Source organism: Amblyomma maculatum, chromosome 2, assembly GCF_055883805.1.
Source record: "Amblyomma maculatum isolate TAMU_Amacu chromosome 2, ASM5588380v1, whole genome shotgun sequence".
Classification (NCBI taxonomy): Eukaryota; Metazoa; Arthropoda; class Arachnida; order Ixodida; family Ixodidae; genus Amblyomma; species Amblyomma maculatum.
Window position 1 is genome coordinate 57,123,320 of NC_139345.1, and position 19,266 is coordinate 57,142,585.

Here is a 19,266-nt window from a genome sequence, read left to right on the forward strand (position 1 = left end):
ATTAGACAACTGAGCCACGCCTTGAAAACCGATGTGAGAGCTGCGACAGCTGTTCTATGCCAGGAGGCCTGACAGTAAGTCAGTTTCTCAATATGACTTTCAGCATGACTTTCTCTTTTCATCAGCGTGCATGCTTTCATGAGCTGACAACCGAACATACCGCTTCGAATGAAGCCCAGCGCTCTGTCCTCGTCTGCGGGTGACATGCGGTCCGTAGCCTTTAGATACTCGTAGGCATACAGCGTTGGGGCCAGTTTGGTCATGGTTTGCTCTCCACAGCCTGTAGGTAACACCAGAAGACTTTCTGGGTCTTTGACGGACGTTTCCAGAGCAGCACCCATATCGCCTCCTGCGGCGCAGCAAGAAGAAAACAGATCCATCATGCAAGTGCACTATGGATGCGCGCGCAAAACATCATGTCCCTTGAACACGAAGGAAATAAGACAAAATAGCTGAAGTTCCTGGTCAACACATGCTACTGTCGCTTTATAAACGTGCAGTTTCGTATCGCACCTGTCAGATGCCGCCGCTACTTATTCGGAGGCCCTGGTAGCGAGCTTCTGCCGCTCCCACCACTACTACCTGCGCTTATTTTGTCAGCAATGACAACAGGTGGCACGTTGGTTAAATTGAGTCCGTGAGGACCACAGTAAAAAAGAAAAGCCAACACAAAAGCACGTCGCGAAAAGGCAGGAGTAAAGTGGAAAAGGAGAGGGGAGACTGTGTGCAAGTATCGGTCAGCATGGAATAATCGGCGCCTGTTGAACGTATTGTGGCGGGCTGAATTCAGCATTCCTGTTTGTGGTGCTCCGTGATCAGTCATGTTTAAAATGCGCGCAACACTCATTGCACAACAATCACGATGCGTGCGGCAAAGAACAGTAAGTTTGTACACTGGTAGGGATTTGAGACTTGTAAATAACCTAATTTGAAAGCCTTAGACAATACCTGCTGGACGACTTTTGACAGATCATGGTCAAGAAGATGGCAAAGTTTATATGGTTTCGAATCGACCTTAGACATCTGCGGCAAACGAAAGACGACTCTACTAACTTCTTATTGTTCATGCCTTATTTTGGCCGATCACAAATAAGCAGTGTGAACAGGCTAAGCATTTCCAAAATCAACGAGCGGCTCCCACATTCGCTGTCAAACCACCATTATGTGCAAGACTAGAAGCCTTTTCTGTCGGCTGCGTAATATTGGCCGAAATGTTGGCACATTGGAAAGTGTTTATTGATGGTAGCCTGATCAAGCGATTGAAAACTTAAAACTAAAAGCCTGCGTTGAACAGCTATTTTATGAAGAACTACAGCAGATGAGTATGGTAGTCTAGAGGAGGCGCTCCTACGGTATTTGCAGGCGCCTGGCCAATATACATATTGCCACCTGGCTTATACCAGCTGGCGGAGAAAGAAGATCGCGCAGTTCGGATCTACGAGTGCTAGCCACAGGGGCTCAACGATCTGTCTCATTTTGGATATTTCGACATAATTGGTGGTGGAGGCGCTGGGTTGCGGCACAGTACATATATCCCGCACCCCTCCTCTCGACCTGGACTCTACCTTGGCGATTGTTGAGAAACCGATCCAACGTGTTACCCGAAAGAACTTCGGTCTGCTACCCGAGCAAGGGCCTTTGGAGCCAATCTCAAGGCCTGCCCAACGAGCAGCTATGCAACGTGCGGTGCCCAAGCAACCCGAATCGGCCGCTTCAGCTGCCCCTCAATACCCTCAGGAAGGTACTTTTCTTTTACACCCTGCATACTTCGTGAGTACCGAAGTCATTCTACGGTAAACCGGAGGAAGACGTAGAAGACTGGCTTTCCCCATTTGAGCGAGTCTCCGCTTTTAATCACTGGATGACACCGCGAAGCTCATAGACGTCCTCTTCAGCCTCGAATGCGGCGCTCGTGCGTGATACGAGAACCGGGATGCCATTTTGTCTTCATGGTGTGAGTTGCGCTGTCGCATTCTCGAGGACTAAACTGGTCTAGATCGCCGAGAACGAGCTGAGCGGGCTCGTTCCTCGTTTCCAGATGCCCAATGAAACGGTCACAATGTATGTTGAAGACATGGCGCGACTGTTCCACGGTGCTGATCCAGCCATGTAAGAGGACAAGAAACTGCGCCACTTAATGCGCGGCTAAATGAACAGCTGTTTGCTGGCCTGGTGCGCAGTCCTCTAGCTAAAGTGGCCGATTTCCTGTCAGAAGCATCGACAATGGAGAAGGTCCTTCAGCAGCGGACCAAAGCTTACAACAGACCGTACTTCACTGCATCCCCTGCTGAGTCGTTTCCGGGTTATGGAGGAGCCAGTGAATCGCTCCGCGGACTCATTCGCTCTGTGGTTCGAGACAAGCTGCAAAAACTTGCTGCGTGCCTCAATCGCAGATGGCTTTCATTGCTGATATCATTCGCGACGATATGCGTCAAGCCATCATGCCTCAGTCACTGGGTGATGAACTACCGTCTTACTCAGCAGCGTGCAGGACCCGAACATATCAGGATGTTTTGAGACATTCTTCCCCACCATTAGTGCCGTTTCTACCTTCACGACAAGCTCAAACGCTGCTTCTCCCTACTGCACCAGCTCCGACGCCAATTTCGCCTGTATCTCATTCAAATCAACAAGCGTCTCGGCGCAGATCAGACATCTGGCGTACTCCCGCTCGAAGGCATCTCTGTTTTCACTGTGGCGAGCCTGACCATCTCTTTCGACAGTGCCCCTATCGTGAACTAGGCCTTCGGGGCCTCCCCCTAACGCGCAACGAACACCCTGCGGGCAACTACCCACGGAAATCGAACAGTGTGTCATTGAACAGCGTAGGCCTTCCTCCTTCTTCTCGCCACCTCTTCGTATCATTCCAGACTTTCTCACGTGGGGCATCTGGACGATCCCCTAGCCTACCAAGGAAACTAAAGATGGCGAACTCCGGGGGCGGAGTCGTTAGAATTCATCGCGATGAAGTCCCCCAACGGCACGGATGTCAACTGCCACGGGCCCTACGAAAACCTCGACCACGTCGGAAATGCATAACCGTCTATACCTGACATCCTGTAGATTTTTGGTGTGGATTTTCTGTGGGAGAATGGAGCTGTTATTGACCTTATGCTGCGCACCGTCACGTTTTCAACAGAGAAAGCGGATAGTGACTCGGCCATTCCAGTCTTGTCCGGAGCTGAGAATTTTCGCGGAGAATGTTACGACTTCCCCGTTCCAGTGTTTCCGTGCGTGTCGCCTGCGAACGCCCGTGTGATGGTACAGTGCTCGCCGAGGGAAATCATTCACTTTTGTTTACACACGATATCTTTGCAGTACGAAGCCTCATCCACCTTCGTAAAGGACTGTCAGAGGTCCTACTCACTAACTTTTCAAACGGACACATACAGCTTTTTCGCGCCACAGCGATCACTTTCGCCAACCCATTCGAAGAACCTTCAGCCTCCTCTGCATCTGACACCGCGAGTCCTCCACCTGGCCAACCTTTTAGTTCGGAACTCTCCGCAGATCAGTATAGTGATTTAAGGGCTCTGCTGCAATAGTATGCCCCTTCCTTTGTATCCTCATCAAAGGTGCGTTAAACGACCGTTTGTAAACATTGTATTATTATGTCCGACGATGCCCGACCTATCTGGCAGCAACCTTACCGTATCTCCTCCAAGGAACGCGAGACTATATCCAAGTAAAAGTCAAGGAGATGATTACGGATGGTGTAATTCAACCGTCGCACAGCCCGTGGTCGCCGCCTTACTCTAAATCGGAAAAAAAAAATTGGCTGTGGTTTGACCAATGGCCATCCCGAGCAGAATTGCGGAAGCGCTCTTCTCGTTGTTCCAGTGTCTTCGCTGCACGCTCGGCTTTTCTCTTACCTAGCTTTCTCCGATCTACAGCCCTTTGCAGGCTGCAACTTCTGAATCCAATAAATTACGAAGGTTTGCTTGCCTAAGGGGCTCAGTCTCTGATCAGATCAGCTTCTTCATGGTTGACTGCTCCGGTACCGACGCGATGCCACATACATACACTCGCTCCGGCGCATCGGAACAGTAGTGATGTCGCCGCGCATGTGCGGCGCGGCAATCACAGCGGCGGCGGCACCTCTGATTCACCCGCGTAGCGCTGGAGTCGGTGGTGGGCTCCATCGTTTGCCTCTTATCGGCGTTCGTTGCAGTGCTACATATAATTATAATTAGTTTACAGAAAAGGAAATGCGCAGTATCTGTCACACTTTCTCCGGCAAGTGTGTTTGGACAGCACACCACCGCTCCTGTCACGTAGCGTTCCTTGGACGCGTTCAAGTCTCCTCCGGAATGCTGACGGCGTCCCAGACTGCGGCGCTCCGTTTGGCCCCTGCGGCTGTCATGCTCGGAGGGCCACCCCTCTCTATAAAAAGCGCGCTGCGTTCATCACACCTCTCCTTCTAGCCACCCTACCATAGTGCAGGACTACGGGTGATTTCGACTACCCAGGGATCTTTAATATGCACAGACTTCGCCTCTTCGCTTTGCCTCCATCGAAAAGCAGCCGCCGGTGGTCGGGTTCGAGCCCGGGTACTCTGCCTAGAACGACGGTGAACTTTGATGCGTTCAGCAAAACGCTGGTTGAGTTCGATGCAACGCTCGGTCGCCTGGAGCCAAAGCTTCCGCTCCACATTCGGTTCAGCAGCACCTACTGAAAACCTCAAATGCACAGCTGGTGCAGCGGCGACAGCACTTTGGAGTCACTCGCGCAGCGGAGGAGGTGTGCGCCATGTGACGCCGCTCGCTCCTCGCGCATGCGCAGTTAGGGCTCCGCAAAATCACTCAGACCTAGCGTAGTGTTGCTTCCGTAACAGAAGAGTATCTGGCCGTTGCGTGGATCGCAATGAAGTTCCGGTCCGACCTCTATGGTCATCCTTTTAAGGTGATAACCAATCACCATTCCCTGTGCTGGCTGGCGAGTCTTCGAAACCCATCTGGGCGCCTGGCCCGGTGGAGTCTGCGGATACAGGAATGCGATTACACAATTTCCTACAAAACTTTGGAGAAAAAATGAAGGTGCCGCCACGTTGTCACGTGCCCTTGTCGAGCTAGGTGACGACGGGATGGATGATGAGACATAAAAGTCGTTGCCTTGGTGTGGTCAATGATACAAAATTGATGGCATGAAAACGAGCAGCCCAAGCATTTTGACCTGTTATTGACCACCTGGAGGGTTGTTCTGCTGACGTGCCCCGTCTTCTATCCAGATCTCTTTCTGCATTCTATTTGTGCAACAGTGTTCTGTTCAAAACGAACTCAAGTATAGGAACTCGACCCTATCTCCTCTTTGTTCCTTCAGATCTCCGTGGGACATCCTTCTTGCTTGTCACAATGAACCATCCGCCGGACATTTAGGTTTCGCCCACACGCTCGCTCACGTTCATCAGGCCAACTACTAGCCGAAACTTAATGCCACTGTTCACCAGTACGTCAGGGGCTGCCGCCAGTGCCAACGCCGCATGTCATTACTGCTCAAGCCTGCAGGTTTGCTGCAGCCAATTGCATCACCTGCTACTCCATTTGACCAAGTCGGTATCGATATTCTGGGCCGTTCCCCTAGATCTGCAGCCGGTAACAAATGGGTGATTGTTGCAACCGACTATTTAGCAAGGTAGGCGGAAACGAAGACGGTGAAACGGGGCACTTCTTCCGAGATCGCCAATTTTTTCCTGTACCAAATCGTCTTGAGGCATGGTGCCCCATCGTATGTTGTTACTGACAGAGACACAGCGTTCACGACACAGCTCCTTCGAGACGTATTCGAACTCAGCCACACAAGCCACCGCAAGACTGCGGCTTATCACCCTCAAATCAATAGCCTGACGGAAAGATTAAATAGGACCATTGTCGATATGATTTCGATGTATGTGTACGCGCAGCACAACTACTGAGATGAGATACTTCCTTATGTGACATGCGCTTACAACATCGCCATGCAAGAAACGACTCGGTTCACTCCGTTTCATCCCGTCTGCGGGAGGGACGTCCAGATGATATTGGACGCTGATACCATGCGCTTCTCAAAGCCGTTGGCGCTGTAAGCTGAGCTATTCTCCCAACGGGCTGTGGAAGCGCGCCAACTTACACCCCTCAGCATTCAAAGTCAACAGTCTGTGGATGCGCGTCGGTACAACCTTCGGCACCGGCACGTCAGTTATTCACCTGGGGAACAAGTTTAGGTTTGGACCACTGTGAGATGCTTGGCACCCTCGGAAAAACTGATCTGTCGATACTTTAGTCCCTACAAAATACTGCGCTGTGTAACGGATGTCACATATGAAGTAGCTCCCGACGACCTTTGGCTTCCTAGCCATCGACAATCTCACTCCAATATTGTGCACCTTGCCCAACTGAAACCTTATTTCCCCCGGTGATGTATGAGGCTATTGTAGCGATGTGTGATGCCGTTATGTGACACCGCGTGTTGATTACCTTATACTGCCACACCTGCAGATTCTTTTTTAGGGTAAGGAATAATGCCATCTGGCTCACTAGCTGGCAGAAAAAAAGAAAGAAAGGATCTTCCGCAGTTCGGTTCTACGAGCGCTGCCCACAGAGGCTCAAATGAGCTGTCTCATTTTGGATATTTGTGACAATATAAGAAATTCTCGAGACGGCACAACTAAAGGATCTTTCAAAGCATATATTTGGCGCTCAAAATCATTATGAATAAATTACTGATTTCAAAGCATATATTTGGCGCTCAAAATCATTATGAATAAATTACTGAGATGCAAGAATGCTGCCTCATAAGGGACGAAACGTTTCAAAAAGGTCTTTCGAATAATTAAAAAAAACGGTTTTCGGCACCCCTATTTCATGATGATACATCGCGACAAAGAACGACACACTTATTAAATGCATAACTGTACAATTATAAGAGTCTTAGAAGTCCACAGATGTCTGTTTTGTCTCTCCTGAAATGGTGCTAACGACGGCGACGTGCGCTGTTATGTTATCAAAAAATTTGGTTTTGGGAATGTCGCAAGCCCGCTAGCGTGTTTACCACACCCGTATTCGCTATGTCGCGTGATACTGATCATCTATATGGGTAACGAAGGTACTCCCATACCGCTACAGCAGGTCATTACATCTTCCGAGAGCCCCTGAAAGTTACGTGTTTTTGTGCCATTAGTAGCAGTGCATATGCTACATTTATAATACTAATCACGTTACGAGCGTTTCTCAAGCCTCGAACATCCCAGCCCTAACTACATTAGAGGCCCCATATCGACGAATCTAATGCACGTCCGAAGCCACTTCCCGGGAAAATACCTAAGCGGTACATGCTCAACAGAAATTCAAAGTGACATCAGGTTCCACCTAGAATGTTCATCACTGCAGCATCAAGATAATTAACTGAATGGGAGTGCTCGTTGCGAAGATAAAAACCTTCTCCCTACCTACACTTAGCGTACCCAGCGTTACTGCCTTGAATTCGGGGCACTACGTCAAGCCTTTTGCTGTCGTTTGCTGAAACTATTTCTTTATTATAGCCACCATTAGACCTCAGTGAAACCGTCCGGAGATGATAAAGCCTCACCGATAATGTCGATCTCGCAGCGTTCAGAGCCGGGGACCACTTGCTGGGCGGATCGGCGAGGCCGCTGAATCTTTATAAGCTGCTTGCCTCCGACTGCAAACGTTTCTGCAAGGAGAAGTCAAAAAACAATTAAGGTCTCATTTTGCGACATGGAGCTAACTTTCTCTACCACACGTTTTGTTTCACTTTGTTCCGCCTTGAATATTTTCTTTTTTTCTCACTCTTGACAACAAACGCGAGAATAAAACACATAGCTATAGTGGAAAATTGCTGCGCCGTAGATGTGTATCGCTTTCCTAAAAACTTATTTCACTGGATGCATCTCACTGGACTAGATGAGTCACTTTCCTAAAAACTTATCCTTGCGATCATACAGCCTCCATTCAATAGGTCAATCAGATTTACCACTACTCGCCCAAATGGTTGTTTCCATAATGGTACACGACTACACTCCGTAAAAGCAAACTAGCAGTTACACTTTTATAGTTTACTGTTCTTGTCAGGATACTTTCTGCGTCAACGAAAATATTGCCAAGTCCATATCTATAGACCATGTTTGCTGATCTTTATGACACACTAGTTACAATAGCATTAAACTTTGATTTTCGGATGTTCTCATTCTTTTTTACCTTCGCACTTTTCATACATACTTAGTTAAATAATGGAGCCCTCTGCTGTCCTAACTTTATTGTGACAATTTCTATCTTTACACTTTGCATATAAACTTCGGTAAATAAAGGTGCCCACTACTAATTTAACGTAATTGTGTCGAAGTTTGCATCAAAAACGGCATTCAGTCGAGCATTTATCAGCTTAATTATTGTCTTTGCAAAATCTTGAATAAAGGTTTTGAATCAGGTACCTAAGTGATAATCACAGCGACGTCTAAAAGAAATAAAAATTATCTAACGACTTTGTCTACATTTCTTCTCGAAAAGATCCTCCATCTCTCTAACGTCACTGGAAGATAAACTTTTTCAGCAGCAAAGCTGGCTGTGGAAAGGCGAGAGGGGAGGTGTAGAAAAGACGAATCTAAGAGGTCGACACTAGTGGTTATCTGCTGTTGCCTTCTTTCTCGTCATAAACCGGCTTGTTAACAAAAGGCCCCATATTGAAGACTAGATAATTATTAAGAATTAAAGTTAAAACAGGACCGAAACAATAGATAAGATATATAAATATGTATATTAGTATCGCTCACCTGTGAAGCTGTACGTGGAATTTACGACAGTACGCCTGTCCCGTTTCAGCGTGTTTTGGGGGTCGAGGATGAGGTTGAAGCTTTCATTTTTGTGCAGACCGGGAGGCTGTAAATAAATGAAGGAAATCAGGTCATGTACACGGCTTCCTTGGTCGCAAGAAATGCGTAGAGCCCCCAGAAAGACACTCCGCACTGCTGACGCAGATATCCTGCTGTAGAGAAGATTGCCCTGAAGAACGCGCTCTTAGGGTTGTTATGACTTCATTAAGTTGGAAAATTGAGTATATCCCTGATGGAATGGAGGTTCAATCGAAATGCAAAAATGGCGTCTTGGTATCAATCATTGCCTTCAAGGTATCGGGTAAGTCTGATGTGTAGCACCTTTTTATGACTTTCACTACGCAGTAAGTGAAATTGCTCGTAATTTGTAAATATTGATTGATTTGCCCGCTTTGGGGACGAAGTGCATCTCCACAGTCTTCCACTCGTCTGGTAGCCGGCCCATGATGTTCAGGAGCATATAGCCACTGCCACAAAAGGAAAGCACAAAGGATTTTTCCTGCAGGAAGAGGGGTCTTTATCAACGTGAAATAATAATGTAATCATAATAATAATGTGAAGATAACTGATTAGAAAGTAGATCAAAAACAACCACCTGCCGCTGGTGAAATTCGAACCCAAAACCTCCGAATTTCGTGTCCGATGCTCCACCCACTGAGCTAAGGGTCTATTTTTTGCCTCATTTTCTCTTCACTGTAAAGATCGCAGTACGGTGAAAGTAAGGCTGCCCTGTATGTAAGAAACATCATAGGTTAGCCAGCTCGAACGAAACTGGGCATTGTAGCTTCATTTCGGGTGGCACTTTCAATTCAATACTCTCGCTGAGTGAGCATCCACGTCATGTGTCTCAGAGCCATTCTCGCTTTCTATTCACTACGGAGACGAAGCAACATAATTAAGTCGTATGGCACAGCCCTTTGGTTATGTACAGGGAAGAACCGTATACCATACGACGTGATTGGCACGTCCTTTCTTAAAGACATCTGCAAGATGCCCCAGATAAATACTGCATCCAAGCAGTCAAGGGAAATAGGGTCTATGGTTTCCAATTTATAGAAAATCAAGCAGTCCACCGACCACGCGACAAAGATAGATTTTTCCCTCAACCATGGTCTAACAGTAATGTGCCACTGGGTAAAAGAAAGACTAAACTTTGTTGACAAACCTACTGGCATATATTTAACTTTTTTACCTTTCTATACAGACTGGAATGAACGATACACCGGCAATGACAACATTGCATGAAGCAAGTCCTTGTGCAAGAGATTTTCTGTTACAGCGCAATTCCAGTCAGAATCTCAGTTAAAAAAAATAAAACATAAACCACAACCTCTTAAAAAACCACACAGCCTTTTGCACTTGATATTACTACACGACACAAAAAATTCTGGTAAGTCGCAGAATAGAACTTAGAACATGGTAAGCAGAAAAGGATCTATTTGATTACATAAGAACATAAATCTGAACGCTATTTATCGCGAAAATAAATGGTCCAAGCGGATTCTCCACTTTTCACTGAGCGAAACAAATTTATATGAAGGCGGCTTTTTGATATTTATTTTGTGTGAAACTCATTCTTGAGAGTGTTCGCCAGAGCCACCCTCCTCCACAGCGGTGGACGTGGAACATCTGATAATACCGGGAATGCTAACTAGAAACGTGATTTAAAGGGGAGGATTGGAGCTGTGTGATAACCCCCCGGACGCTACCTATGAAGTCAAGGCCTCGTTAAGCAGTGCGCAAACAAAAGCAAAGAAAATGAGGGGCTTCAATGTTCAAGTAATGCTAATTCGTCAATGTAATTTGTAATGTAATTTAATTTAGTTTATAACGTAGTTTATAGGGCACTCATGTGCTCTGCGACATAAGCGGACGTGAAAGAACTCCAGGCGGTCAAAATTTCCAGCGCCATGCGCCAATCGCTAGACTGGCCTAGACTGTTCTCAGCGTGTGCGCTCCCCCCTCTTCTCTCTCCCGAAAGGGTTTTGGCATACGCCTGGTGCGCCTGCTATTCCACCGTCCCCAGTCGTGCCACGGGGGCCATAGAGTGTGGAAATGCCTGTGAAACGGGCGACAGTCTCGGCCGTGCCGGAGGCTTCGCATCCATCAACCGAGCGCATGGACCGCCTCAGTCGCATCCCAGACGGTGCTCCTCGCCTGGCGCAACTGCACCGCAACCCCAGCTTCTAAATGGGGAAGTTGTCAACTGCGTGCACGGAAATCATCGGACCATAGTGCCAGGTTATTCGATAATCACCTCCTCCCGACCTAACCTTCCTCCTTTGCAGGTCACGCTGGGCCTGAACGACGTATCCAAGCATTGTTAACAAAAACCAGCGCTTGTCCTGTAGCTTCCTTTCATCTTGTCTTGTGTCTTCCTGTTCGCGCTGTTTTTTGTTAACAATGGATGTTTACCAAACTCGCCCAACAATGTATTTTCGTATCCAAGAGCAACATTCCCGTTGCTGCTCTTGGCCAGTCTACCGCAGCCTATTTGCACGAGTGCGGAGGTTGAACCCCCTCTTCAACCGCCGAGTGCAAAGGTTCAACCGCCTCGGCGCTGCTATACACGGAACAAGCTGGGGCGGTGCTGGCAGTGCCACACTTGTAGCAGTCCAGGTTATGCTGGCTGTCCTTACTAGCTCTGCAGCAGAGCGGGCTGGTCTCCACCTTGCGACACATTTCATCGAGACCGGAATGCCATCTGGCCCTGTATTATACTGTGTGAATTCCGACCGGCTCTCCAGCTTCTGGCCCCACCACCATGGCACCAGCCTCGGCGAATCTCCTTCGAGCCCGATTCCATGCCCTCGAAGATCCTAGCTGTCAAATGTCCCTCTACTGGGTACCGGGACATTTCGGAATCCAGGGCAACAAGGAAGATGATGTCCTCGTCAAAGCAGCCCATGACAACCGGACCACGGCCAGTAGTGATGTGAGACCTCGCGATTTTTCAAGAACGTTCTTGAAGAAGGCAGTGAATTCTCTTTACCCTGACCGCGCATTGACGCAGGCCTTTACCTCCAGCGGCTCTATAACAAACCCCCACGCCGAGAAAGAGCTATTACTCAGCCTCCGTATTGATTATTCACAGACACCACCTCGGTCGTGCTTCACCGGATGGGCGCCCTCCCATGCCTGACTCTAAAGCGTGGATCCTGGCACATCGGTGCACTTGCCCTGCGCGTGCCCAGTGTATGCCCATCACCGCCCCCAACTGAAGACAAGCTACCAAGCCCTCGGAGTCCATGTGCGTACGAAGGCCCATCTAATATTTCCGACATGGAACAACCTATCCACTAACCGGCTCATTCTAACGCACCTGTAGGGGACCGGCTTAAATACACTTCTCGAGGCTTACACCTGTCCAGGTGAAGCGCACGACGAAGAAAGTGACTGAGGCACCTACGATATTAGAACAGAGCTGCGGGAAAAGCTATCGATTGACGTCTTCCTGTAATAAGACGCATTCCATCTGGCGACCAATTAACGCAGCCGCAAACAGCCACTGATTCGACTTCTACTAAGAAATTAATGGCGGAGTCTAACACTTCCTGATGATACAGTAATTCAATCAAATAATTTGATGCTTTGATTGCATGAGCAAATAACAATTACTGTTGAACGGGAGGAGCAAACGTGTGCACCGGAGAGTCTGAAGGAGAGCTCCGAGCCGTTTAAGAATGGCGTGAAATGCCGCGCATCGTGATGTTTAAAAAATGGCACACATCTTCACAACAAAAATTCTTAGATCGATCGGTAAGACTTAAGTAGTTACTGACATATTTATCTCTAGTAACTGCAAATGTTTCAGGTCGTTCCTTTGTCGTATTCGCGATTTCAACTGCATATGTTTAAAGTTATTCTTATACGTTATTGTTCTGCATCCTGGCAAAAGCGGTTTCGAAGTGGATGAGGAAACAAAAGTTCTGCTGCAAAAAAAAAGTTTTAAAACAAGATTCCAGCATAATTTTACATAATATTCGTACTTTCATGTCTATTTCTCCACTTCCAAAGTTTAGCTTCTACCTTCAACCATCTTTGCTCCTGAATCCAAATTGTTCTTACTTTATTTTCCCCCTTAGTTTCTGTGCCATTTTGCGCTCCATTTATTCCCTGAAAAGAGCATGGTAGTAATTTCCTGGTATGGTAATCATATACGTAGGTACGTGTCATTCTATTATGAGCGAACAAACAAGATACGAGCCAGAAGCCAAGTCATGCACTATCTCTACGGGAGCGTCGTCATGTTGTAAATAAAACCGCAGCCTCATTAAGGCCAGTACTGGGGCATATTCAATTAAAAAATTGTCCGAGCTGATGTTCGAAAAGAAATTAAATAAATGTATCAGGATTTGTGGATGCAGGCTTTTTAGCCAATTATCCCATGAAAGGACGCACAACACCCATTAACATCTCAAATATCTGAACCCCTGCCGCTGCACTATAATGCATATTTGGGGGATGACACCATGAAATTTATACTTGCGGCCCAATTCCTCACTAGAATATTCATAATGAAGCATTTAACCTTGTTTTGAAAACATTTCACAACACAGCAGCTGCACTTTCTCACAACCGTTCTGATTAGTGCCTCACACAATAAGTAACGACGAACGAGAGAAATCATTTAGGAAAGGCTTCAAGGAAGATAACAATAACGACAGAAAAGATATTTATTATCCTGATACTTCTTGAATTGCTGCTATAAATGCAGAAACATAAAACTTCATTTTTCTCATAACATCTCTTTTAATTTTTCAACTGTAATGTACGCTGATCATCCTATTGCACTGAGCTTTTTTAGTATTATATTGCAATTTGTTGCGAGTTGTGTAACCCTATAACTTAGAAAATTATTTCTGTTATAAGTGCGCAAAAAATTTTCCCTCTTACGGATGATGACACTCTGTTCTACTCTGCATTCCACGTATGCTCTGCATGTTCTACTCTGCATTCTACGGATGCAGAGTAGAACATTTTAGGTTCAGTTTAAGACCGATAACATTCGGAACTCATGAGCAAAGTTTAATCAGCACACTATTTTCTGTTGCTGAGAAAGATACATTTATTTATATAACAGAATAATTTGTGGCGCTCCAGTAAATTAAAAAAAAAACAGTGCTACAGCAAAGAAATCATGTGCCTTCTGGGCTGCGATCATTGCTTGTAACATGGCACATTTCAAATTATATGATACTATAAATTTCACATATAAACTGAAACCAATATTACCTATTTAGACTACAATACCACCTCGAATACAGTGTGTCGCTCACCTCCACCCTGAGGGTCACTCTGGCTGCGTCTTTCGCTGAATTGTCGCTGATGGCAGCCACGTGGATTTCTTTCTGGCCCGCAGACAGGGGCACGACGGGGAATACCACCGTGCGGCCTTCTCCCGCCGGCACGACAAGTTTGCGCACTGACGAAGGTTTGCCTTCCTTGGCACCCGAGCACACGTCCATGGTGCCGAGCATCGCTATCCTAACCTGCACCGAAGGCACCGTGACGCCTTATTAAGTAAAGCAAACAAGTGCACAAGATTTAGTAACAGGCGACATTTCAAAGGTGCTCTAAATGAATGAAGAGGAGCATGTATGCATTCTTTCGGTTTGTTGTGTGGGTCAAGAAAAAAGCAACATGGTGACGGCGTGCAGTATAAAAACAACTGATCAATAAGTAACGCAGATGCCGAATCTTTTGATTCCGGTTGACGAAAACCGTCCTGCAGTGGCATTCAGGTCCAACAGAAAAAAAGTTCAGGAATTGGTGTTTGCCGGTGCTGCATGATACTGAACGCCGGAATTGTATTCCGCTCAGTTCATGATTTATACATTTAAGAAAAGAACTGTACCTCCAAAAAAACTGCGCATATATTTATTTGTGACCATGAGGGCCAGCTTGTGTTGGTTGACTGGGCGTGGCAAACCGCCAGTGCCAACGACCTCCTGGACTTAGAACACAGCCCACCTAGGGCTATTACTCTCACTTGATCACTTAAAAATAAAATTTTGTTGCTACTGCACTAACAAGAACATTAGTCATCATCAAATCGGTTGATTATTCTTCTATTATACCATGGATTATGAATGGCTAATAGAGCAAAAAATAAAGCAAAACATTTTCACGGAACAACGTCGTACCTTCCGTTCCTTGTTGTCGTAGTTGTATACCGTGGCCGGTATCTCAACCTGCTCCTTCTGTACAACGGAATAGGGAAGGTTGACTTCAACGAAGAGCTGCTTGAAGACCCGAACCTCAAGCGGATCGAGCACACATATGCCACCGGTTGGCGACACGCTGACCGCACTTAGCTCCCACGTGGTAATCGAGTGCGGGACAGACACATCGTAGGTCGCCTCCCCTTCTTCACTGGAATTGAATTCGCACCACAGTCGAACAAGCTGACGAAACATCTTCCTCGCGTCGTACGGAGGGGGCGTATCTAAAGGTCCAAGAGTGGCAAGCTCCAAACTATAAAGCACAGCAGCCATCTGTAATCAGCTACATTTTCAACCGATATTTGCCTATATATATATATATATATATATATATATATATATATATATATATATATATATATATATATATATATATATATGCTGTTTGCATAGATGCTATTTGCATAGATAATTCTTGCTGCTAAACCAGTATCATGATTTAGCTCGCGTGCGCCGATTTTGCATGCCTCCTGAATGGGAAGCTGAAATTCTTTTTTTACTGTTTCCCGAGATTCGCGCATTAGAATATATGAAACTTGTAGATTCCGTTCACGAAGTGGTTTCGCGCTACCATTTAAAGTTATGACGAAATGTTGTTAAAATTGCACCAATTCTCAGTCTTCGCCTCAAAGCACGGCAGAATTGAGGTGAAATTAGAAAATGACGCCATTATTATGGGTGACGTTTAAAATGTAAACAGATTTAGCCAATTCTTTATGTGAGTTACACGCTACCACCGAACAACGCCTCGCGACGTTTACCTTCGTTGGGGTTGGTCTTCTTCCTCTGAGCAAACGTTTTTGCGTCGGAACTGAATCCCCTTTACAAATTATCATCACTGGTGTCCCTAAATGTCACCGTGTACTGCGGAGAAGCCTGAATGCCGAAATAGTTTTACTCAGCGATTACGTCGTCAATTTAAATGCCAGCGCAAACCGGCTTGGCATGATTTAACCTTAGCCTTCACAAATTCAACTATTTTAATTTAGTAGAGTTCTTAAACCGCTTCAGTTGCCTTTGAAGGCATTTTCACCTCAAACAATGCTTGACGACAATTCTTTATAATTTTTTTTAATTACGAGAGCAACCATTAGTGCCCAATCCACTAAAACACAGAGAATTTTTTTTTTTTTTTGTAAACATGCATGTTACTGTTTTAATGTGTTCTGATGTCCAGCCATGCGACACTTTAATGGCCAACCTGAAAAACGATAGTGAACGATGTTTTTCTCCACTGCCTCTTATTTATTTTGTTTTTGTTGTTGTTTTTTATTTGAATCGCGAAAATAGTTTAAAGGAATAATGAGCTTCTTCAACGAATCAAAACTAGCTCACCAATAAACTTCTATAGACCAAGAAAACACCAAAAAGAAGTGCCCTTAAGGACAATAAGGACACAAAAGAGACTTAATGGGGGCCTGTCTTTTCCAGCAGGCAGTCTTTTGTATGAATAGTGCGTGGTTTTAAAGCAACGAACTTCACTTGTTAAATGATAAGAAACTTGCAATACATGAATGAATTTTACGCGATGCTCGAGATCGTGAGCTTCCACAGTTCGCATCGCTCCGCCATTTACTCCGTTCACTGCCCCAAATTGCCGCACTTCCGCAAGGTAATTACAGACATTTAATCCCTCAACCGGGCTTGGCAGCTTTGTGAAATGCCTATATTTTCGCAGCGAAAATAAGCTGACTGCTATCGATTAGAACCACAGACGTGGCGGAGAACAGTTTATTAGCAGAGTTTGACAGTTTCTTCATACGTTGCCTGCCCAGTCTGCACTAAGATACTCACCATGCAACACGTTAACTGGGTAAAGATTATCAGCTTATTGATTAGTAGGCTTTATCGCAGGCCCAGATATTTCGACTTACTTAAGGATCAGCTCATGGAACAGCCATGTTTCCCGAAAGTCCCGGCGTTCTTGGCCCTCGAGGTCTTTGAGATTTCCATCGCCTAAGGCGTCAGTGTCCTCACTGTTCGATCTTGCGACAGCCTGACTCTCTGAAAAAGTATCCGTACGAAAGGTGAGCTATATCCACATCGCAACCTATAGAATTCCATCACTTTGTATTTGGATAGTCTTGCTGCAACTCTGCCTTGACGAATGCAGCACTGAGACAAAGTTGCTTTTGCATTTGCTCGAAAACACGAACATAATGCCAAGCACACTGGTAAGCGCTAAACTGCACAACTGCACATTCTCACACACCTCCCCCCCTTGATTGAGGCTACGAACAGGCAATACCGGCAATATACGTCTCTAATTGTGATCCCTCATATTTTTTTACCTGAAATAAAAAGGAGCATGAATTCGACTTACTTCCACCGTACTCAGGATGTATCTCGAATCGAATTACTAGGGAAGACTGTGGGTGGCTTAACGGGCGACTGCAACCACCGAATACCGTGCTAAATGCTGTGAGCTCTCCGGAGAGAACGCCGTGCTCGAGAAAGCCCCAAGAGCGGAGTGATCATTTCTGCCGCAAAGTAACCCACCTTCGACGTAGTTGCAGCACCTGGCGAAGGCATCGACGCATTGGTTAGTGTAGAGAACGATTCCGGCATCGAGGTAGCTGCGGAGGGCCTCCTCACGCTCCGAGCAAGTGCGCTGGTATCGATCAGGCCGCATACCCCGAGAGCAGCAGTCACGGAGCGTCTCATTTTCGTACTCTTTCACTGCGTCCGCCAAAAAAGAGATATCAGAAGGTACACTGAAGGAAGGCCTCATTCAGTATATTACGTTTCGTGTTGTATTCGCACATAACAATACCACAGACATGCAGGAGCTCAAAGAACATGCCAATACTACCTAAAAGCTGGTAACCGCATTGAAAAGATGCGATAAAAGAAGCTGCAAAGAGAAAAGTGCTACTACCAACACGCTAATAATTAAGGTGCGAATATCGTTGTCACCGTTTGCACCATGTAGCGGGTAGCGCTAACTTCGAGAGCCGAGCTGCATGGGCGCTTTTGTGGTTTTGCATGGCATATTCGGCAACCATATATTCTAGAATGCAGGTTGTCTGTCTGGCCTTCCCCTTCTAGCTTCCATCATGTTTCCGTCAAACGTTTCCAGCTAAGAGACCTATAATGTAGTACACGAACTGTATAGCAAAGCCGAGCGCGACTGCGATCGCAACTTCCCCTCCCTCCCTGGCTGCCGCCCCCACTCTGGTGGGACGAGGTTACGCGTCGTCAGTCGTGGAAGATGCTTCCTACACAACTGTCATTGTCAAAGCGCCGTGCCATATACACGCTGCTCGAACTAGCAGTAATAGCTGAGAAAAGCGGATGTCCAGTTCTCAAAATAATAGCTTGAGGGGCTAGTTGGTGCTGGATCATATTCAGATATGTGGCGCAACAAACACAAACACAGGAGAAGATACACAACACACGCGCACACTACCAACTGTAATTAGAATTTGAAAACACTTCCTCTTCACCACGCCTCCTCTTCTACACTCAGGCACAAATTCATCTTCCTCTTCTTCTCATCTTCCTCTTCTTTGCCAAGGGGATAATGGCACTCTCTTCCTCGCAGACCTTAACATCGTCCAAACATTATATTGACCAATCTCATCTTCCTCTTCTTCTCTTCTTCCTCTTCTTTATCAGGGGGATAGTGGCACTTTCTTCCTCACAGACCATATACCTCTTCCAAACATGACAGTCACAAATTCTCACTGTCTTGTTACCGCACACCTCTGCTTTGCCCAGTAACTCATACCACGCTGGACAAGCAAATATCACCACATTGTCACATAGTCATACACTAAACACCACCGCCACACATATCCAGTAGGACATGTCCATCGACACCACATAACTTGTGTCCAAGAATAACAACTTTAGGCCAAGAATAACAGCTTGAGGCCCGATAGTAATCTCTTTCTTTGCATTACTCAGGAGGTTTGCTCAATAAAATTAAATTCTTTTCAACGTAAACTTAACAAAGCTTCACTAATGCATCTCTCTTCTTTCTTCTGTATCCAATACGCCTCTAAAATTTCGCGTGCCATCTTATCCCGACTCTTGCCTAAAATGTTTAGCCTGCTAAAGAACGGCTCACACTTACACTTTTGGCAGTGCAAGGCTAAATTTGACCCTTTGCCATTTTCTATGGACTTCTCGTGTTCCCTCATTCTATCATTAACACATCTTCCTGTTTGCCCAATATATACTTTACCGCACGTCAGAGGAACCTCATAAATCACT

At 46.1% G+C, this 19,266-nt stretch overlaps 1 protein-coding gene across 1 annotated transcript in view; it reads right to left on the bottom strand.

The window, feature by feature from the left end:
- Positions 1 to 19,266, bottom strand: part of LOC146198707 (venom factor-like) — a 110,473-nt gene that overhangs the window by 45,977 nt on the left and 45,230 nt on the right. The window contains exons 17-23 of the mRNA XM_084594203.1: positions 17,548 to 17,727; positions 16,923 to 17,052; positions 14,971 to 15,199; positions 14,104 to 14,316; positions 8,765 to 8,870; positions 7,564 to 7,668; positions 161 to 349 (exon numbers count right to left, since the gene is read on the bottom strand). Coding sequence (XP_084450329.1) covers positions 161 to 349; positions 7,564 to 7,668; positions 8,765 to 8,870; positions 14,104 to 14,316; positions 14,971 to 15,199; positions 16,923 to 17,052; positions 17,548 to 17,727 — 1,152 coding nt within the window. The remainder of the gene's footprint in view (positions 1 to 160; positions 350 to 7,563; positions 7,669 to 8,764; positions 8,871 to 14,103; positions 14,317 to 14,970; positions 15,200 to 16,922; positions 17,053 to 17,547; positions 17,728 to 19,266) is intronic.